General features: G+C 29.0%; 2 protein-coding genes and 1 long non-coding RNA gene across 13 annotated transcripts; 2 read left to right on the top strand and 1 right to left on the bottom strand.

Moving 5' to 3' along the window:
* Positions 1 to 3,109: 3,109 nt before the first annotated feature.
* On the top strand, positions 3,110 to 17,386 carry LOC149879070 (uncharacterized). 4 transcript variants are annotated; one of them, XM_090071317.1, is made up of 10 exons: positions 3,110 to 3,787; positions 4,045 to 4,572; positions 7,160 to 7,531; positions 7,708 to 7,998; positions 8,544 to 8,697; positions 10,932 to 11,122; positions 11,560 to 11,803; positions 12,035 to 12,144; positions 15,789 to 16,010; positions 16,142 to 17,386. In XM_090071317.1, the coding sequence occupies exons 1-10, from the start codon at positions 3,733 to 3,735 to the stop codon at positions 16,993 to 16,995; spliced, it is 3,021 nt and encodes a 1,006-aa protein (XP_089927443.1). In that variant the 5' UTR covers positions 3,110 to 3,732; the 3' UTR covers positions 16,996 to 17,386. The 4 variants fall into 4 exon arrangements, with proteins under 4 accessions (XP_089927443.1, XP_089927442.1, XP_089927445.1 ...); XM_090071316.1 differs by having other exon boundaries at positions 3,111 to 3,787; positions 8,538 to 8,697; XM_090071319.1 differs by having other exon boundaries at positions 3,114 to 3,787; positions 4,045 to 4,180; positions 8,538 to 8,697.
* Positions 13,461 to 20,174, bottom strand: LOC149879069 (uncharacterized). 3 transcript variants are annotated; one of them, XR_016446810.1, is made up of 3 exons: positions 19,982 to 20,142; positions 18,103 to 19,658; positions 13,461 to 13,737 (listed from the first exon to the last, which is right to left on the bottom strand). It is a non-coding gene; the product is annotated as an uncharacterized LOC149879069 (long non-coding RNA). The 3 variants fall into 3 exon arrangements; XR_016446809.1 differs by lacking the exon at positions 13,461 to 13,737 and having other exon boundaries at positions 15,605 to 18,445; positions 19,982 to 20,174; XR_016446811.1 differs by lacking the exon at positions 13,461 to 13,737 and having other exon boundaries at positions 15,605 to 19,658.
* On the top strand, positions 19,653 to 22,352 carry LOC149879068 (uncharacterized). Of its 6 annotated transcripts, XM_090071321.1 has the most exons (4): positions 19,653 to 20,649; positions 21,541 to 21,974; positions 22,088 to 22,159; positions 22,206 to 22,352. In XM_090071321.1, exons 1-3 carry the CDS (start codon positions 20,563 to 20,565, stop codon positions 22,116 to 22,118), a joined length of 552 nt encoding a protein of 183 aa, XP_089927447.1. In that variant the 5' UTR covers positions 19,653 to 20,562; the 3' UTR covers positions 22,119 to 22,159; positions 22,206 to 22,352. The 6 variants fall into 6 exon arrangements, with proteins under 6 accessions (XP_089927447.1, XP_089927446.1, XP_089927449.1 ...); XM_090071320.1 differs by having other exon boundaries at positions 20,110 to 20,649; positions 22,088 to 22,352; XM_090071323.1 differs by having other exon boundaries at positions 20,142 to 20,649; positions 21,385 to 21,974; positions 22,088 to 22,352.
* The last annotated feature ends 199 nt before the right edge of the window (positions 22,353 to 22,551 follow it).

The following is a 22,551-nucleotide window of genomic DNA, read 5'->3' as shown; positions in this document are numbered from 1 at the left end:
ATTTGTCATGAGTACCAATATGAAATCACACTTCTTACAAAAGTGATAATTTTTTAAATTTAGTTGCTATGGATACTTATATTGCTTAGTTTCCGGATACTCTCCTTAGTTACAAAGTGGTAAATTGATATTTGAATATTTTATCGGATTTTTGACCCACCTATATTGAATAACAATTGAGTATTTAGGTAAATAATGTTTTAGGAATATTAAAAGCAAAAATAGTGCAAGAAAACATTGTCAACTTTAAATTACATCAAAAAATTATAAAACAATAATATCGTTTGAACCTTCCCATCAATCATTGTATGTTCAGTAATACAAATTACTTCAATAGAAGATCTACAAACCTCAAATAAAATCATTCCCAAGCTTTCTATCTCACTTTTAATGTACTGATCTTCTTCAATCACAGATTCCTTGGATTCCATTTTGTATGCAAATCTTATGGGTCTACAATAGGCTGTGGAGGACGACTTTTGATTTCTCCAAATAGGCACCTTTTCGTTGCTGTTGTTAAATCCAGTCAAATCCAATGGGACAAGACAAGTAATAAATAATGATTCTTCACGCTTTAAATCTCTGTTAATGTCGGGTTCTGATAAAACTTGTTTATAAATACTTTAGCCAGTAGCACCATCAAAACCAGCCTTACACGTTAGTGTCATTGTTTTTATTGCTTTTTCGTTCAATATCAAGTGCCTTAGCACAGGTTCCCGAACTGCACAGATTCTTTGCAAAGTATGAATCATTAAATCTTTTAAAGGAACTGAAGCTGAATAGTCCTCCACTGTTATGTTTGCAGGATAACATTTCAATTTTGCATCTCTGACATCATTGTAAGCAGGGTAAATGTTATATTCTTTCTCCAAAGCTCCGCTTCTAACCAATTGATAGGAAGCTTTTGTCAGACTTGCATCAATTATTAAAGCCAGTGCTTCGTCTGCTGAATATTTAGTTGCTTTATCTGTATTTGAAATATTTAAAACGTTCTTGGCAGCAATAATAATAGATTCATCTCTAAATTTTTTATTAGCAGCAAAAAATAATTCATTGGATGAATGAGATTCACTTAAACAAGATACACGCCGTTTTTTAGTTTTATTATCAAATGTAACTGGTTTTCGACCACGTCTACTTGCAGTTGGTTCATTGTCTTTTTTTCTGACAATTAAATATTCATTAAGCCAGCTTACAAACTTCTTTTCAAAATTTTTGACAGTATAGTTTGCAGATTTCGACTTTTTTTTATACAAGTAAACAAATCGTTGAACAGCATGTCTAAAATCAACGTCTTTAAAATCAGCAAATTTTGGCTGAATAAATTTTAATATATCTTCAGAAATATATTGTTTTGAAATACTAAGATTGTTTTTTTGGAGAAAATTATGAATGTCTAAGTTTAATAAAACCATATCTAAATTATTATTGTAACAAGTATTTTGTATTTAAAAGTTTAATGTTATAATATATATGCCGTCCGGACTACTAATACTTGTTATTAATTAAGTTACTACAAGTGTTAGTAATTAAAATTAAAAGTAATTAAATTACTGTTAGTGTTAGTAATTAAATTACTAACAACTACCGAAAATATGTTGTTGCTATGCTATGCAAAGTAAGGTATCCTTACTAACCAAAAAAAGTAATCTCATAAGAATTGTGAATCTCATTTTAATACATACCCCCAATATTGTGTACTTAGCGCATGTAAAATACTGTTAAAACAACGTTAATGTAAAAATGAGTTGTTGCCATGCAAAATTTAGTACCATAGCAACCAAGTTAAAACATATAAAATCTGAACGGGGATTTATGGGGACGAGCAATCAATTAAAACTCAATTGAAGCATCATATAGATCAAATAAATATAAGATAATACATGGCAAAATGTGGTAATTATTAATTATAGTGCGGCAAAAAACAAATTTCTTAAGGAATTTTTTTTTTTAATCTGTGATTTTCAAAGTATGACTGAGATAACATGCTATGACAAATTTATTTCACACATTTGGTTTTTCTTATCTCTAAATACTCTAGAATAACATGTACTAATTTTTTGTTTCAAAAACGTAGATGTAATTGAAATATAACACAACGTTGATATCACCGTTAATTACTTATTTAATTTTTTTTTTTTTTTTTTTTAATTTCAATATTCAAATGCTTAGAGTCCTGGTAACTAAGGGATTTAATATAAATAAGTTATCAATAAATTTCTCCTAATATATATAGATACTAAAATTAAATAAGTTTTCAAGATTAGACAACTAAAATTTTTCCCATTTTGTCCACCTACTGGCCCACTGTGCACTGATCTCTGTAATAACTGGATAGCGCATCTCTAATATCAAAATTGACGCCAAAGTCGCCATTTTGGAAAGCCCCAGAACGCTGAAATCTGATATGAGTATTTAAAGTGATAAGCCGAAAAACAGAACTTAAAACTTATGGGATTTAAATTTTTGGGGCTTTCCAATATGGCGATTTTGGCGTCAAAATATTAGAAGTTTTGCTCGGAGTTGCGCTATCCAGTTATTATAGAGATCAGTGGTTTAACCTTACACAAAATAAAATGATCTCCACCATAGTGCTTAATATAGGAGCATAATATCCACTGAAAGTGTTTATGCCACTAATGACATCACTGGGAAGTAAGTGTTAACATTCCAGTTTTTAATTTTAAATAATAAATCCAATTATAGAGCTATTCATGGCAAATTAGTAGCCCAAGTAAAAAAAAAGTATATAACTTTTCTTCGGAAATTTTATGATGTTATGTTATTGTCAAACACCCAAAGAACCTTTGATCGAAAATCACACATTCAAAGGTTATTAATCATTATCCTTTATAACAAATTTCAAGTTCAATTTTTACCATAATAGAAAATCGTTGTCCGGAAAATTTTCATTAATTTTAAAGTCCAGCATTATTTTTCTTATCTTTTTATCTGTATAAAAAAAGAATCTACCTTATAAACAGATTTATAAGATATGAAGTTTAAAATTTAATGGTCGATTTAACTTTTACTTAATCTGATTTTCCGAGAAACAATGTATAGTACGCGTTCTTATTAGCAATTTAATTGCGTTAGTATAATAGCTACAAGTTTGCATTGGACAATTTTTTAAATTAATCGAGACGTTGAAGTTATTAGTGTCAGTGTTCTTTAAAATGAATCAATAACCTGTACGATTGTAATAACGTTTTTTATGGAACGAAAATATTATTTATTTGACAAGTTAAAGACAAACCTAGTTTTTTAAACATTATTTTAGAATGTCGAACATTAAAACATATGAAATGAGTTTTGATTGGAAAAAAAAAACCTGCTTTGGTGTCTCTGCAAACATCTACAGTCTAAACGTTGATATAACAAACAAGCAACTAAAAAATAACTTTTTAGTTGAAGAACTAATAAAAGAAATTTCTTTCTTTTTTCTTTTTTACAAATCTGCATTGTTCCGGAAAGAAAACTTCTAATAAATGTTATTCGCGGTTGGGGAAACAGGAAAAACCAAACAACAGCTTAGTCGTATTTGATTTCGACATATTAACGATATCTTTCACCGTCTACTACATTATTTGTGTTTACAATTAAAATCGTTAGTTTAACGTAAAAAAATATTTTAAAATCGGATTTGACCAATGCATCGCAAAAATAGCAGTTTGAGAAAGCAAAACTTCTGTGCTAAAACAAAAGAAAAGCTTGCGTATAACTGTTTATTGTATGCTAAATGTACTATTAATCGTACTCAATGCAATGAAAGAGATTTTAAGCAAAGGTATGGCATTAGTTATATAATTATTATATTTTTTAATGGTAGTTAGCCTTGTAAATAGTTATTTTCAAGTTAAATTGTGCACACTGTTCAACATTCCAATATCATCAAAGTAGAAATGTTGCCAGTTTTCATTAAATCTCATTAAAAACTGCTTAACTGCTTTCTTCTAGTATATTATATAACTAATAATATTCTTCAAATAATCATCCCACAAACAAAATCTTGGTAACTTTGTAGAATCACATACTGTTTTTTAGTTACTTTGTTGGTTTTGGCACTATTTCGCTATCAAGTTTCAGAAGCAGTTTTCATTGAAAAGGCAGAAACAAAATTACCAGGGTCTTTTGCAATTAATGATGGCTTTGTGCTTGCATTTCAAACATGTTCACAAGGGTACATTTTACGAAACGATGATTTTTTTCTATCTATTGAAAATTATGCTTCTGCTCATTCATATTTGAAGCTGAGCTGGAGCTATAATTCTACAGTTGCTTGGAAAAGTTTTTCATTAGAGCCTTTATTTTCTATAGACTCTAATATATATACTATTATAGAGTTGGTTTTTAATGAAACTGGCGCTGTATTTTCACTCAGGACTACAAAACTCCCTTCACAAGACAAATCCGTATTTATAAGTAGTAGTTATTTTAATTATATGTCAACCAGGAAGCAATTGCGTCTGGGCTCTGAAAGTTTTAATGGTTGCATTTACAGTGGAAGAAATTTAAATATAAGTAAAGATAATTATTGCCCTTTAGAAAACTTAGCACCATGTTCTGGAAAAGGTTTGCTATTTTTACAGAAATGTTAATAATTTCATTATCAACAATCCATACATAATATTGATTACCAACAAAATGTTTTTGGAAAGATTTAAGTTTGTGTGTGTGTGTGTAAATTATTTTAGGATCAGAAAAAATATTTCTTATGCCAGTCTAATACAAATTATTAGCTTTTGGAATAAGATACCTAAAAGATTACATCAACACGTATTGTGTGCACATGCTTACGGAATGTTAAATTGCTTTTCTATAACAAACCAAACAAATTTAAGTTATTTTCAAGAGCTTGCAGGTCCTAGAAATCAGAATGAGAAAGCTGAACAACATTATAAATCTTCGGTTTTTGCATGGCCATTTTAATAAAAAGCGGGTATTCTCTGGTAGTGTAATTCTTGTGTGTTAGAAATATGCTCAATATATGCATACATTGAGTTAGCCTCCTAGTAGAAGTGGCTCAACTATATCAATTTTAGGTCTATTAGCTGTAAGTGATCAATTCTGTTCACCACTTATGGCATGAGTGCCAAAACAAACATTGGCACACACAAGATGGATGCCAAAACAAAAATGTTTTGATTTTCTAGTATGACAAAAGTTATAAACATTTAGTTTAAGCAAATAATGTAATTAGCTTTTATGTTTAGGGACTCTAGTTTCCTTTTCTTGTGGGCACCAGAATTACTTTGTAGGGGGATTTTATTAGAAACAACATTAAAGGCATTGTTATCTTTTTGAATGATGTGATGTAGCAGTACTACGACCTCAGTTGAATAGTATCAATATGCTCTTAAACATGTACACTACCTCTCTTTCTACACAATAACTCTTTCTGCTTTTAATCTTTTAATTTGCCTTTCCTTCATTGACTTTTTTTTATTCTGAATAGGCAAATTTTAAACAAATGAGAAAGAGAGAGTTTTTTGAATTGTAAAATATGCCAAATTTCAACATTCATTATCAACATATTTTATCATTTCAGTGATATCTGGATTTAATTTGTTAAAATGATTAATGAGGCTATTGATACAATATGTGATGAAAAATGTTTACTTCAAGAAATTAATGAGTTTGGTGGAAAATGCTCACATTCTTACCCCTCTGCTTTAGAGTATTGTTTTATTATTTACTTAAGTATAGAGGGTAAATGTTGTGCCATTAACATTTAAGTAAGAGATCATGTGTATTGCATATAAGTAGTTAGCGTATTACTGTAGTAAAAATGGTTATGTGGTAGACCTATACTTGGAGCAATCTGTTGGATTGATTTTTTTTTTGACACTATAACTTTTTCACTTCTGTTAACAAAGATATTGCCAATTAATCTGATTTTTAAAATTATTTCTTTTTGCACAAACTGATGTCTTGCAGAAGTTGAGGCTTCTTGTTGACTTTCATTAATTTCAATAATAAATGTTAAAAAAAAAATCTATAATTTCTATTTTATATTTTGATTAATAATTGAGTTGATGCAGAATTTTAGCTTATTTTAAAAATAAATATGATTTTAATTATTTACCTGTTTGTATTCTTGTTGATGGTTCAATGATGGGATCTTTATCTTGGTCCTGAATTTTACAAGGTTATCAACAGAATTAACTGCACTTTTTTCATTAGGAGTAACTAATGATGTAACTTAGAGAGAGAGAAAAAAAAAGAAAAGTTGAATGTAATGTTGTATTAATATAGTCATGAAAAAAGTTACCTTAGTTTAGATATTCAAGTTGCTTGAAATTTAGATGATTTCAGTTAAAAGGGTCTAATTTGCAACTTTATTGATTGAAATTTTTATGTTGATATAACATCAGGGGATCTTATTCCACAAAGTGTCAGTCAAATTATTTTTTTTTTTACTGCAGCAGCAAAAAAATAATGTTTTTTTTAACCATGAAAAAATTTTTGCTCTTGTTGTTTTTGGTTTATTAAACATATTTGAAACAAGATTGGTAAGGTTTTAGTTTAAGATCAAATAACAGTTTGGGAAGTCTTATAATAGGATTTTAATGTTACTCCTGTAGACATAGTATTATAATTTCAGCTAAATATACCATAATTATAAATTGTAATTGTAAAGTACAAAAGCTTCAAAATGCATACCATGACATAAAATGACCTAAAAAATTCTTGGGCATTCAAATTTATGTTCATTACATATTTCAATTTTTAGAGAATGAAGACTTATAGGTAAACTTTCTTATAGTTTTATTAGTAAAAACACAATTTTTAAATGAAAAAAGAGATTTGAACAAAATGTACATTTTTATTAAATGGATTTTGTTTATGAAGATTTAAGAAGAGTTTATTTTGATTTAAGAAGAGTTTATTTTGTCTATGATAAATGAGGTTTTGAGAAAGTTTTGAAAGAAACATGAATTAGGGTGGTACCTGCTCTTAAGGAAAAGATAATTTCATAGAAAACTAGTTTTTAAAGGACAAAACAATTTAGTTATGCAGTGCAAATTGGAACATTTTTATATTGATTCCTTTCAGGAGTTTATAACAATTCACACTTAAATAAGTTATTTACTTTCCAGAGTTTATAACCATACATGCATATGAGTATGAAATTTATTTGTCTAAATTATTGTTCTAGTTTGCCCAAAAGGTTTTACTGGTCGATATTGTGAGCTAAATATTGATGATTGTTATGCAAGTCCTGATAGTTGTCATTCATACTCAACATGTATTGATTTGATTGATGGTTTTAAATGTCAATGTGGTCCTCAATGGACTGGTCGGCTCTGTGATCAATATTTAGGCTCTCTATGTGAACCGTCTCCATGCAAAAATAATGGAATTTGCCAATTATCTTATGATCAAAACAGTTACAGTTGTGTTTGTCAAGAAGGATTTGCAGGACAGAATTGTTCTTTTTTATACTCTCCGTGCTCAAGCTATCCCTGTAAAAATGACGGAATCTGTTTTAATTCTTCCAGCACTATATTCAATTGCACTTGTTTAAAAGGTTTTCATTATACTTTGCTTTTTACATTTTTTTTTAAATTCCTTTTCTTTTTTTTGTAAAAAGATAATATTTAACACTCAGAAGTTATTGTTTATATATGCTGCAAAGTAAAAACTTGTTTTTGTTTGCTTTTAAATAATTTTTGGTATTTTAGTTTATCCTAATTTTTGTCTTAGGCTTTACTGGCATACATTGCGAAATAAATATAAATGATTGTGCCAGTGGACCATGCAATCAAGGTCAGTGCATTGATGGTATTGCTAGCTATATTTGTAACTGCTCAGACAGTGGCTTTTATGGGTCAAAATGTGAAAATGATGTGAATGAATGCAATTTTAATCCATGCATAAATGGAACCTGCTTAAATTTATGGGGAACCTATAAATGTAATTGTGCTCCAGGCTTTAAAGGGTGGAATTGTGATATAAGTATCAAAGAATGTAAAAGTAATCCTTGTAAAAATGGAGGTAAGTAATGCTATGTTATATAAGATGCAATTTTTAAGTTTTCAATTAATAAGTAGAAAAACAATGTTTTCCAGAGTGCAAATAGTTGAATACAGTAAGATTAAACCAAGTAATGAGGTAGTCTTTGATCAGTCTTTTTACTGTTCAAAACTCTGGAACTGTTTGTAAAAAAAGTAAACAATATATAAACTAATTCAAGTTAACAAACTTTTACATAAAATTCGCTATAAAAGTTTAATGAATAATGATTAGTGTTAAAGTATTTAAATTCAATATGGACTCACAATATTTTCAATCAAAAGATTATTTTCAAAAGATATTTTCATAAGAGTTTATACAGGAATAACTTAGATTTGCAATTCAAATTTGCACCATTAAAAATTTTTTAACAATGTTGGCAGACATAAGAGTGCACCATATTACATGATCTTTTCTCATCTGAACAATTATTGTACCCTTATTTTAACAAAATTATTATTCATCTAATTGTTTTATTTATTTGCATTTCTGTTATTGGTTCTGTTATTTACATTTTGTAGCTTCAGGATTTGATATAAAAGACTATGATGATGATAAATGTTATCAACCTTGCCAAAATAATTGTACATGCCTTAATTTGACTGGTAATTATGAATGTGATTGTTCTGCTGGTTACAATGAAACAGATAGTGACAGCTGTCTAACAGTTAATTGTATATAGTAAGTTTATTTTTGATTTTATTTTAGTGAAGTTAATTTTAATTTCCATTAAAATTACCTTAGTGTGAATTCCTCCTTCTCTACTGATTTTTTTTTTATTTGTTTAGAAAAATGTTTTATCATTTCTAAAATAGAAACTTAAATTAAAAAACCAAGTTAAAAATAATTAAAATATCACTTGATTTTTCTTTTAGATTTAAACCATAAGTTTTAAAGTTTTAGTAATAGTAAGTTGAAATTAAACACTAACTTTTTTTTTTTTTAAATGTTTTAAATAACAAGCAAAAGTAAATCCCAGTAAAAAAAAAAACTTTTTCCATGTTTAACTTTTAATTTTTTTCTTCCCATTAATAGCAATTTTTAAACATAGTAAAGCTTACTATTACATATGTATTAGAGTAGTCCTTATTTCTTTAAGTTTGATAAACTTAATGGGGCACCCTGTATTTATATTTATATGGTTGAAAAATAAATTTACAAAAAATATTTCTTGTATCTAAAAACATTTCAAGGTCCATATTTTACTGTTTACTACTATATATTGTAGCAGCCGCTGCACCTGAGATATCAGTTGTGGTGGTAAAACTTGCACAATAAAGTGCTTAGTTTTTCATGTTGATTTATAACTTATTGCAGGGTAACCATAATCCATTTGTGAAATATGGCGTTGAAAGCCATTTTAAATGTTCAGATGTCTGTCAAAAACTAACAAAAATTATTATTTTTAAATATAATTTTGAATATTGTTATTAAAATTATTTGCATTTACATGAAAACATATGAGGACTATTGAAGACAACTGTTTGATTTACTGTTAACACTGAGGTGAGTGTCTTCATATTTTGTGCTCATATTTAACTTACTAAAATGATAGTTTATAAGAATCTAGCATAAATGTGGCATAAAACTGAAATTCTTTAATATTTATGCTAGTTAATCAATCAAATAGTAGATTTGTAGTCTACAGGCGTAACATTTGAGATGTTTTATTGGAGCCTGCAGACAGTAAGTTATCAATAAAGTCAGTTGTATAGTTTATTAGTAACAATGATTCTTTATGTAGGAGATGACTAGTACTAAGACTTCAAAACCAACTACAAAATGGAAACCAAGATGTGGCTAATGTGAGCTTTCATCTCAACCAAACTATCACCAAAGTAGGAAGTTATGGCTTTTTTCTATTACAAAGAGGTCACAAAGCAAACAGTTTGAGATCTATATATTAAGGCATGATTTACAACACCTTTGGTGCCCTTATATTGATCTTGAGCTTATCAAGGAGATCTACAAATATAAGGAGTAGAATAAAATAGTCTCTAATATTGCAATGAAGATTCTTGGATATTTATGGTATTTTCAAGCTTTTCACACATTTTTAATGGGGCACCCTGTGTTACAGGCTACACAAAAGTCTTATGGCAAGTGCTCTGTAAACACTGGATACAGAATATCAATTGAAAAGAATCTTTGTTGTCCCTGCACTAGTGAACTTCAAAAATTAGCAAGATTTTGTAACCATGAGCAGCCATAGATTCTTCACTATCACAAGATTACCATCAACTTTTCTGAACAAAGATGTGTAGTACTGGCAACTAGATGAAGAATACCAATCTGTAGGTATTCTTCATCTGGTTGCCAGTACTACACTCTCATGCTGCTGTCACAGCCAGCACCATAAAAGTGTAGAATAACATACCAGAAAGGCAAGTAGCCTTGATGGACAAAAGCAACAAAAGTCACACAAACAACAAAGAATAAAAATAATCCCCTCTATTAGTTGTGACCATGCTAAGAAGAACCTTGCACTGAACCAAATAGTCTTAAATTTAATGCTTTAACAAGTGTAGTAAATCAATCTAAACTTTTTGCCCCATAGAATGCAAACTTTTTACATGGAACCAAAGTTTTTCTTCTTACTGTAAAGGCCCATCTAAATATATATGTATAAATAAATGTAAACATACACACATGTATATACGCATTTTAAAATCGCTGAAATAAAATATGATTATGGAATCCTAAATCAAAAAGTTTATAAAAGAATAGCAAATAAAAATCAACTAAGTAATCTGTAAACTAAGTTCATCCACAATAACTGTTTGAGAAATGAGTTTAAGAAATTGTTGTTATGCATTGAGAGAATCATTTTTAGTTAAATTCAAAGATATATGAAAAATATTTTCATTTGTGCATTATTTTCTTTTTCAATTATGCATTATTTTCTTTTCATTAAGCTGTGGTATCAAGATTGATGATTGTCAACCAAATCCTTGCCACCATTTTGGAACATCTATTTATGGTATAAGCAGTTTTAACTGTACTTGTATTTCACCTTACAGTGGAGAAAATTGTACAATGTTACATGATCTGTATGCAGTCAAACCATGCAAAAATAATGCTTCTTGTTTAAACAGCACAATATTAAGTAAGAATATAAAAGTAATTCTTGTACATTGTTTTAACAATTTTTGTTTTTTTAGGCTAAAAAATATCTTTACCCAATGTCTAACATTGCTAACATAACACCTTGCATAAAATTGCATAACACCTCTTCAGCCAATGATGCATCTTTTTAGTTGTTTAATCTGCTTTTCTAAGAAATTTAATAATTACTCATTTATTTAACCTCAGATCCATTCACTCCATTTTAAAAACAAATGCATACATTAGTAGAGTAAAGACACCTGTATAGCATGAACATTCAGTCAACATTTAGTAATGCCTCCCTTGTTATCTTCAAGGGAGGAATTACTTTTTTATCCAGTTTTGTAGTTAGTAGTTATTTGTATAATTTGTTTTGGTTTATTTTTCTATTCTATTTATTTAATACGGGGTCATATTTTTGCAATTGGATTGTTATAGGTTCTAAAGGGTTTTTGTGTGAAGGTAATGTACATAAATACAACTGCACCTGCATCTGTGGTTTTAGTGGGCAAAACTGCTCAGAAAAAAACAAGTCTATATCTTTTTCTGGTCAAAAATGTGGAATTCCAGTTAATGGTTTAGAATGTCAAATTTTTAGTGGAACTATTTGTGAGCAAGAAATTATATGTATTCAGCAATTAAATTTCATATCAGTGATGCAAAATAGGACTTTACATGGCAGGTGAGATCAGAAAAATGCTAACATGTTTTTTTTATTTTTATTAATATTTTTACACGATGCTCACTATACTTTAGGGCTCACTATGCAAATTTTTTTTTTTTTACACTTTTTTTTAATTTCATTTTTATATTTAGAGTTACTTTAACAATCTTCTTAAGTTTTTCTAAAAAGTTTCACTTTATTCTTTAAAAATTTTAATTTTTTTATTTACTATCTAAATATATGATTTAGCCAATCTAGAGACAATCACATCTGTGTGTGTAAAACAGGATTGATCGGAGAAAGTTGCAGTAAAGTTGTTAATAATTGCATAGTTATAGTTTGTGTTCACAATCCTACAGGTACTGACTTTTAAGATTTTTTTAATGTTTTTTAATTTTTCTAATAAAAAAAATAGTATGAAATGATTTGAATTGAAAGTTAAAATGATAAAAAGTTTTAATGTTACAGTACCAGATGGCACATCCTACTAAATTTGAATTTAGTAGGTTTGCTACCTAAGATCAACAAATAAATATTCAGCCTTAAAAAGGTTTAATTTTTAATTGACTTAATAGTATTATTTTAAAATTAAGAGTGACACAATAATGGTAAAATTGCAGTATAAACCTTGCTTCTGTTAATTTTCCATTACTTTTGCTTTAGTGATCTTAAATTTGATGTTTTCACTGTGCAAAAAAGGTTTTTTTGTTTTAACAAAACTAAAAATAATCTTATTATAAATCTTTTTCTAACTTTAGAAAAGTATTTCTAAAAAAAAAATCAACTAAGATTGTCCTGCTTTAACTAAGCCATCACTTAAACATTGAAGAATGAGTTTAAAAAAAACAACGAGTAAAACAAATTATATAACGTATTTACACTAAACTTTGATTAGTATTTTAAAATTATTAATAAACAAAACAAAAGACAAGTCTTTTGTTTTGTTTATTAATAATTTTTAATAAAATAATTTTAAAATAACACAAGCTCCACAAAAAAAAAAAACACCATTTAAAATGTTGAATTTAATTTCCCCCCCTGGCCTCAGGATTAGTAAACATGACTTTGCAAACTTGTTTGCTACATCAAACAAGGAAAGTTTTGACAAATTTCTCTCATAAAACATTCATGACACAGTAAACCTTATCATTAAAAATAATAAAGCTGTGTATCAAAAAAAAAAGCAAAACAAATAAATTTACAGTTTTTTTTTCAATTTCAGCCATTTTTTTCTTTGTTGAAACTTTGAAACAATTTTTTGTTAATCTAAATCTGTTTTTCTTGATCAAAGATTTCAATGTATGTCGAGTCTTTAAGTTCATTTTTTGAAAGAAATTATTTAAATATCAAATGATTGTTTCATTTCAAGTTAAATAGTAAAGTGAAATCAAACCAATCATCCATCAATATCATAAACTAAAAATAAAAATAGCATTAAATATTTTCGAAGACTTTTAATTTTGTTTGATATAGTTACAGATGCAGAACAATTCTAATAAACAGGATTTCTTTTCCGTTTTGCTGTTTCCGTAATAATATTATGCAAAGTGGATTTTTGATTATTTTAATAATGCATCAACTTTAAAGCGAGAAACTTTTTTTTAATTTATTTTGATCACAATTTTTTTTAGACCTTAAATGAAAGCTACTTTTTTAGTCTAAAAACGTTTCGTATTTGTTGTATTTTGGGACAAAGGAAAAAAAAAATTATTATAGTCTTTAAAAAAGTGTTTTTCTATTTCATGTAAAGTATTTAACTTCCTCTTGTAAATCCTCACTTCAAACTTCGATACGAAGTGCTGCAAAATATGAAGAAAAAGTGTCCTTTTTTTTTACTTTTTATAATCTTCGTTTCTTAAAGGCTCCTCATTTTTTAAAGTCTGCTCTGTCCACCTTCATTTCAGCCATTAATAGGTATTTCGGGCTAGGGGTCTGATCATTCAGCGGATAAACTTAAAAGAAACAAGAAGATTTTAAATTATGTATAGTTAATGTGTAGTTTAAGTTACCAATTAAACAAGACGCCATTAATGTACAAATGGAGTTTGATCGTTTATCCAGGGCGGTTTTCAGTTCTATAAGCGTACACAAAACATATTTTTACACACACACACACACACACACACACACACACACACACACACACACACACACACACACACACACACACACACACACACACACACACACACACACACACACACACAAACAAACAAACAAACAAACAAAAATTAGGTTTTTATCAAAATTTCTTCGAAGCATTTGAACGTTTGTATAAAATTCAAAAAATATTTTGCAAACATGTGAGTAAATTGATTATAAAAACGTTTTTTGGAATGTGGGAATTGATTGGCCGAACTATAAGGTTTTGTTTCAAATATTTTTTTCTTGCTCATATATTGGCTGGTTCATACTAAATCTGGCTTTACATTTAAACTTGAAACCGAATCAAGTAAATTAATTTTAAAATGTCTTGGTCACACAACTACAGTTTCTTCTTCATTCAAACTCCTGTTTATTGCAGGTAAAATGAAACTTGGGCGACTAACTTATGCGGCAATAGCGCCATTATTATAGCGGATATAAATCGTGAATGTAAAATATATTATGCATATAAGTGTCACGTAGGAGAAAAAATGATTCATGGTACGAGAGAAATATATCATCGTTGTCTAAAAACATGAATCCAATGAATGAGAAAGTATCTGACTAATTTTTTGAAGCAAAACGTATTTGCTTTAAATTTTTATTCACGTTAGTAATGAATTATTTATACTTTTCTAACGCATTTGAAAGCAAGTTGATTGTTTTTGTGATTAAATATATAATTCATTGACCTCAAGAAATTCACGATGACTTTTTCGTATGCTGCGGAGAAAACGTGCGAAAACTGTTGTGTTTTGTCTGCGATTGTTCTTTAATTATGATAATTATGAAATGGCTTTTATGATAATTATGATAGTTGTTATATGGCTTTTTTTGATTTATTCGCTCTGCAAATACAACACATTCAAACATTTGAAATATCATTTAGACATTGTTGTAAGGTCTGTCTACATGTGAAGTCATTGTGCTCGATGTGAAGATGTTATTAAAAACTAAACCAAGTTAAATTTTTAAAAATTTGAGTTGAGAAAAGACTTTGCTTTCTTTTTTTTTTTTTTTTTGGTTGTTTTCTCGTCCGAGTAAAACGTTCCTAAAATCAAAGTAATCAATCTGATCAGTTATCATGAATAATCGCATTTATGACTTATTGTTGTAAATATATATTTTTTTTATGTAAGTTATATATGTATTCGTTGTATATATATGTATATGTGTGTGTGTGTGTGTGTGTGTGTGTGTGTGTGTGTGTGTGTGTGTGTGTGTGTGTGTGTGTGTGTGTGTGTGTGTGTGTGTGTGTGTGTGTGTGTGTGTGTGTGTGTGTGTGTGTGTGTGTGTGTGTGTGTGTGTGTGTGTTAATATAGCCTGTTTCTTTTTAAATTGCTGTAGCATAAGTAGTACGTTAAAAATGTTTAAAAAATCTTCATTTATATCCCATTAAATTTTTAAAGTAACATGTTCGAGCATATTTCATAAATTGCTTTAAAGTTTGAGGTATCATTTCGTGTCTAATTTTAAAATATACTTACCATAATTACCTATAGGAAACCGGTTTTCAAAGATGACGTATGGTTGTAATTGTTGCGTTCATTACTATTCGCAACCTAATGACTGAAAAATTGTACTATTACGAATTTGAACATTTTCTTTATATAACATTTTTTAAAAATCTAAGCACAGCATTGTAATTTTGCAGCTGTAAAAGCTTTCATAGAATTTCTTTTTTTTCTTTTTTATATATGTTGTTTCGTTAGGTTGGGTAATATTTTGTTTTCTTTGATTTTTATTATAAGTGATCTTTTTTTACGGACTTCTTAGATAATTGATTTAATCTTCCGTTGTAGTTATTGTCCTAAAATGTTCACAAAGATGATTTTTATTTCTTGTTACTTGGTAACAGGTGTAAATTCGTTAACCTTTAATGGCGTATCAAGTTTTGCTTCAGTCAACCTTGCTTCCATAAATATAACAACAGTGTCTATTATACTACGGACGCGTCAGAGTTCAGGTTTTATATTCGGTGCATACAACAGACCCGATGACTTCTTTGCTATAGGAATCAATTCTAGTAATCTTACTATTATTGCACAGTATAAAGGTGGTCCTTTAATTCAGCATATAGGTTAGAAATTTGCCCTTTTGTATATCGTTGACTTAAAATTTGAATTTAATAAAATGTTTTTTAAGCATTAGATTTACAAAATGCGTTTTTTATTGCAGTGTGAAGTAAGGTCGTGATTCTTTATCGTTTAGGAGAAAAAATTGACAGTGGCGTATATATCAAAGTCGTTTTGGAGCGAACTCTTTCAAATAAAACTGTTATTTTTGTTGGAAACACCTATGCCACAACATCGAACATAACATCAGAGCATGATTTCTTTTCGCCGCTTTGGTTAGAGTTGATTAGTAACAATACACTTGTGTTAGGAAAGCTTGATCAACTCAACAATCGTTTTTTAAATCCTTTCAAAGGTTGTCTATCAAATATCACTGTTGGTATGGTTGAGGTATCTGTCTACTCAAACAATACATATGAAGGTTGTGTTGGTTTGGATCCGTGTATAGACAATCCTTGTGTAAATGATAATTGCTCTGATACTCTTAACGATCTTCATATCAAAAGGTCGTGTAATGAAACATTAAGCAATAATTGTTCATTTTTGTGCAAGAATGGAAATTGTGTTAATGGTGTAAATGGATCTTATTGCTTGTGTAATACTGGCTATACAGGGATGTTCTGCGAGGAGGATTTTAATGAATGCAAAGAATTAAGGCCTTGTAGGAATAATGGTGTTTGTTCAGATAGTCACACGGCTGTAAATAATTCGACAATTATTGTAGGGTTTAAGTGTATATGCACCGACCAATACCGTGGTAAAACGTGCGCGGAGAAATTGCGCGGCGACAATAAAATGGAGTTAATTATTGGAATTAGTATCGGTGTAGTTGTATTTATCATCATTATCATTGTAATTATTTTGTTGATACGATTTTTTAAAGACAAAAGCGGAATGGAGGGAACCTACAGTCCTAACCGCGAAGAGCAAAACGCCGGGCATGTTGAAATGAACACTCTAAAGAAGCCGAATGCAGAGCGCCTGATATAGTGGTGTGTTATATGAAAACGCGCGGGCCTTGGAAATTATAATCGCAACGCAAAGCTTTCTTAAACATTTAACGTTAGGTTTCTTTACTTAAATTTAAAGTACGAACTAACGGAATCGATTTATCTCTTTAACGAGTACATCGAGTTTAAAGAAAAAATAACGAATGAAAAATCGTTTATAAGCAGTTTTGATGTTAGCAGCGATGCAATCCTCACCTTTTCTCGTATATTATTCATGATAAATCCATTAGAGTGAATCATTCTTACATATATATTTTTCTACTATGAATTATTTATTTGCTGTTTAGAAATTGAAAACAAAATATTTTTATTAAAGTTTTATATTTAATTCTCCGTCTTGAGTTTTTTTAATGCAAATCGTGATTTTCCAACTTTTTATTATGTTTTTGTATCTCAGAGTTTACTTTTCTCGTGTCCTTAACTCAACAGTAGCTTTGTTGTACTTTTCTTATCCACGGAAGATTTTTGCCTCGTAAGGATCTAACGTTTTTTTATCATCGGACCATATGTATGGAGTTTTTTGATTTTTACAAATGTTTACAAATTTTTTAGTATATTGCAAGATTTTTTGTACTTATCTTGGCAACTTTGAAATGTATATATTGTTTATACCCTATTCAAACAAAGTCAGGTCATTTCAACTCCTTTTTATAAACTTTGATTAAAAAAAAATGCGAATAAAAAAACATTACTTTTCGTTGTTCATTTCTTGGTTGGATATGATTTGGCAGCTTTAATAAATCAGACTCTGAGGTCTGAGCCGTACTAAATTTGTCTAGCTTCTCTTTCCAGAATTTGATAAGCCGATGAAGTGTCAAATGTATTAGTACCATTATAACATATATAAATAGTCAAATTGATGCTTTTATTAATGACAATTATATTAACAAAAGACCTTAAAAAATGATCGAATGAAAAAAAGCATGGTTATCAATAAACGGAACATTTTCGATGTTTGTTTATTAAAGAAATATTAAAAGTCGAAAATTAATGATAAATGAAAGTGTTTTTTTTAGAGGAAGTTGTTAGTACTAAAGATCTGTTTAGAGGCTTAAAAAAAAAAAAAGAAATAATCAAAAACACAAACCTTGTATTATGTTATGGCGAAGCAAACACCTCTCCAACCAGCAGGTTTTAAGTCTCAAGTTCATACTTGCAAATGTCTTGTTAACTTTTCTGAATATGTATGAAATAATGGACTGGCTTTTTGGAAAGTTATGACAAAGTTCTAGTAGGTTGCAGTAAATTCTCGAGGTTAATTATTCCAAGCATTATGCATTCCTGGCCATTATTTCATAAAAGTTACAAAAGTCAACACGACCTTTTTACAAGTTCTCATGCACTAGTGCCAAAACTTAAGTATGTTAGCATGGTTGCAATGACGTGACTAGAAAATTTTGGACCCAGGCAAAAGGTTTTGCAAATGGCTCCTACATAGCAAATACAATAATACTATGCATACATATTGAATACAAAAAAAAAAAAGAAAAATTAACTAAAATCAATTATTTTCAAATTTACTAACAAGTAACTAAAAATTAAATTATTAGAAAAACTTTTTTTAGATTTCATCGCTACAAATTTACATCGCTATAAATTTTTTGAACCCATTTATAATATAGAAAGTTAATTCGCGATTGTCGCATTTCTTCTATAAATTTTTTATGAATTTTAACAAAATGATTTTTCTACAGAAGCAGTTGTTATAGAGAGTGTGAAGTATAAAACAGCAAATGCATCCGATATACTACTTTTTAAGCAAATTATATTTGGTCACCACTAAGTTAGCAAAATCTTACACTTTGAAGTTCTTTAAATTTTTCTTTAAAAAGCGAACAAACACGAATAAATTTCAATGAAAATCTTCGCTTAAAAACGAATGCTTCTGTAGTTTTTCACATTTTTAAAAGTATCTTCGTATTTTAAAGTTGATAATCTTTGTGGATCCAGAAATCCTAAATAATTTCTTAATTTTCCCATGATTTTATATCTCTCATGTAATTGATATGAAATAGTATCCATGACAGCATTAATTATTCCAAATTTAAACATCTCTTAATGAAAAGTGATATTCTTCCCCAAATCATCAAAACGGTGTTTCATTTTAAGCTGTCGTTTTTCTTGAAACTCAGGGGTAACATTCTAAGTTTTTGCGATTTCTGTACTATCACCTTTTTAAAAATATATTTAAATCTAATATCTGGGGCTTTATTAACAACCTGGTTCAAAACAGTTTTGAACTTTTGAAATTAAACTTCTTTTAGAATCTTATGCAAAAAGACGCACAAAAAATAAACTCAAAATTTTCCATTTTTTCTTTTCGTTTTGAGTTTCATCACAAATTATTTTTCCTTCTGTCAACATCAAGGATCTAAAAGTAAGCTAGATTTTGTCGTATCTAAATAAGGTAATTTGAATGAAATATGTTCAGGGACCCTGTAAGAAAACATTTCCTATCAATTGAATACGACTAAAAAAGTTAAATGAATTTTATCAAAATTTCCTCAACGCAACCTCAACGCAATACGTTCTTTTTACACCCCGAAGTTACGCCTCAGCATGGTTGGATACGCCTCGCAGCATTTAAAAATTCTCCAAGACCATTTATAGATTTGAATTTTTGATTAATTCTTTAATACGTCTCTAAAAATTGGTTTTCAAAATGTTATAGAATAGATAAAATTATTAGTTTTACCTTAATGTGTTAGTTAACAAAACAATTATTTGTAGGAAATTTTGCGAACTTTTTTTTAAATAGAGGCGTTCAATTGTCAATTAAACAATTTGCACCCTGTGCTTCTTAATAAGTATTGAGTTCTGACGATCAATTGGTGCTTGTTTTTTTTTAATTTACAAAAATAATTTTTTGGTGTTAGTGAAAAACTTTATTCGTTATTTTGCAAAAGTGTTATCTAGTATTTTACGCATGGTAATGTAATGGAGAATATAACATTAAAAAAATTCACCATTATTTGACATTCCGTATGTCTTGAACCTTGGAGTAGCACACAATAATGTACAATCGTCCATATTGCAAAAATTAAATGGAACAAATCTTAAACAAGAAATTTTTTTATCAGTTTCTTAATTTTTTTTTTTCATACAAAAAATCTCTAAACAACTTAAGTTCACACCTGCCGCCAAATCTTTTACGCATTTGGCGTATTAAAGCTTAGTTGGCAAACTCGGTAGCAGCGTGCTTATTCAATAAAGATGAAATACATCCTAATTCTTAATATAATTGATTCAATTTCACCGGCGATTTGTAAATACCCAGGTGCTAATTAAGCCCTGGAATTTAAAAAATCTACAACCCCCTTACCTATCATTTAAGTAGCACATTTCCGGGTGTTGAGGCTGCTAAAGGATGCGTGTATGTCTGTCGTTGATATTTGGTTAATGTAACTTGCTCAAGGCAGAGCTAATGTTAATCTAAATAAAGAATTTCCAGTTTAAAGATCTCTTTTCTCAGGGGTATTTTTAGGTATTATTAGACCATTGATCACTGCAGTAAAGCTTAAATCTTGTAGTAAAAAGCTGTTAAAATATGGGCACCGCGTTAGTAAAACTGATAAACCGAAAACAAACGGAATTTACCGTTTTACCAGCAGAAAAGCAAAGAAAAAATGTTTTGGTAAGAAAAAAAAAAAAAAAAAACAACAGGAAAATACTAGGAAAACAGGACCGTATTTCTTTTCTCAAAATCACACTGGTTTCGACTGAGGAAACTGCGTAACATATTTTTGAACCTTTTTCTTTTTTTTAACCATTTTTTTTAACCGTTTTTTTTTTTAACTATTTTTGGATAGATATTTATATATATTTAAAACTACGTACTGAAACTGCCTGCTGTTTACCGACTGTATGTTATATTTTTGTAATTTATGTTGTCATTTTGTTGTGGTTTATGTGAAAGTTACTTTCTGATATGTGTAAGTGGTGAAGTGGCGATTTGGTATGTACGTTTGTTATATATTTATTTTGTATTCTCAAGAAAAATTTTACTACACCGATTTCTAAAAATGGCAGCACATTTATATACACGAGTTTTTTTAAAAAGATTTTCCCTAATTTAAAACACCATGGCTCTTTCAAGCCAATGAATTAATTTTTTATTTTGTCAAACAGCATCATGCATTTGGGTGCTGTTTAAGGTTTGTTTAAAGTGGACGACAACCACAAACATAAACTGAAGACTATCTTATAGTTGTATCTTAAATTTATATCAAAATATTTTTTTTTTTTGAGAGAGAGAGAGAGAAAATTATTTCCACCAATTCTTTAATTTTAGAAGGTTCCATTCGCTAACCCTCCAATCCTTTAATTTTAGAAGGTTCCATTCGCTAACCCTCTAATCCTTTAATTTTAGAAGGTTCCATTCGTTAACCCTCCAATCCTTTAATTTTAGAAGGTTCCATTCGTTAACCCTCCAATTCTTTAATTTTAGAAGGTACCATTCGTTAACCCTCCAATTCTTTAATTTTAGAAGGTTCCATTCGTTAACCCTCCAATTCTTTAACTTTAGAAGGTTCCATTCGTTAACCCTCCAGAATACTGTTTCGACGAGTTCGTCTTAAAATGCGAAAATTTGCAGCGAATAAAAAAACTACTTGAAACCAAAATACGTTCCGAATTAAAGGAATGGAGCCTGAAGTCATCGCATCAAGATGCTTCTTCAAGTGAACATAAACGGTGTATATTTCAGCTGCTAAGCTACTTTAAAGCTATACAAGAAGAACAAAATGAATTAATTCAAAGAGAAAAACTGAGATTTGAAATGATCAAGGCTGAGTTTGGCGAAGCAAATATTCGTAAAATGAGGAACAGATTGAAATATTTTATAGAATTAAACAAAGAACATGAAGAAATTATTTCTAGAATAAGGGGGACTACGGAGAGCTATAAAATTATTCACACTTGTAAAACGGGAGGGAATTCAGATGGAAGAAAAAAGAGCAGGTGAGTTTAACTAGCTAAAATACATTACTTACATTGAACAAATTCATCGAATAAATCTATTAGGCATGGGTTTTAGTGTTTTCCAGATAATTTGTATATTAATTCGCTTTTAGATCAAGAGTGAATTCTGGATATAAATGTTAAACGAGGCATTACTTTTCAAGGAGTGGATCAAAGCGATAAATGTTAAACGAGGCATTACTTTTCAAGGAGTGGATCAAAGCGATAAAGCCGAATAATATCGAAGTTTGAAGTTTTTTAAAAGAAATTATTTGCGAAAAATAAAAACGATTAAAAAAAGGGAAAGAAAAAAAAAACAGCTTTGTAAATGATTGTTTAATATTTTTTTTAAACAAATATAAATATCTATATTTTTAGTAGCCGAAATTTGCTTTTCAATAGGATAGACCAATAGGAAAATAGTTTTCCTGTTCCGAAAGAAACTACTTATAGTGATTTTTTTAATAATCGGAAGTATCTTTTTTGGTTAATGACTTTGTTTTAAAACTTTTTTATCAAGAAAATTTTAAAATGTTGCACAAATAATAGGGTGACTAAGACCATATTGCAAACATTT

Source organism: Hydra viridissima, unplaced genomic scaffold (genome assembly GCF_058129835.1).
Source record: "Hydra viridissima isolate aposymbiotic clone 2 unplaced genomic scaffold, HvirCarnegie_v1 scaffold_14, whole genome shotgun sequence".
In the NCBI taxonomy this organism is placed as follows: domain Eukaryota; kingdom Metazoa; phylum Cnidaria; class Hydrozoa; order Anthoathecata; family Hydridae; genus Hydra; species Hydra viridissima.
This window is presented reverse-complemented; position numbering and strand designations above follow the sequence as displayed.

Excerpts from the sequence above, each read along its gene's own strand:
- LOC149879068 (XM_090071321.1), top strand. The coding sequence starts at position 20,563 with ATGGGCACCGCGTTAGTAAAACTGATAAACCGAAAACAAACGGAATTT. Across the intron at positions 20,650-21,540 it reads AGCAAAGAAAAAATGTTTTG|AAGGTTCCATTCGTTAACCC; the intron begins GTAAGAAAAAAA and ends CTTTAACTTTAG. Across the intron at positions 21,975-22,087 it reads GATGGAAGAAAAAAGAGCAG|ATCAAGAGTGAATTCTGGAT; the intron begins GTGAGTTTAACT and ends ATTCGCTTTTAG.
- LOC149879070 (XM_090071316.1), top strand. The coding sequence starts at position 3,733 with ATGCTAAATGTACTATTAATCGTACTCAATGCAATGAAAGAGATTTTA. Across the intron at positions 4,573-7,159 it reads AGCACCATGTTCTGGAAAAG|TTTGCCCAAAAGGTTTTACT; the intron begins GTTTGCTATTTT and ends TTATTGTTCTAG. Across the intron at positions 12,145-15,788 it reads TTGTGTTCACAATCCTACAG|GTGTAAATTCGTTAACCTTT; the intron begins GTACTGACTTTT and ends ACTTGGTAACAG.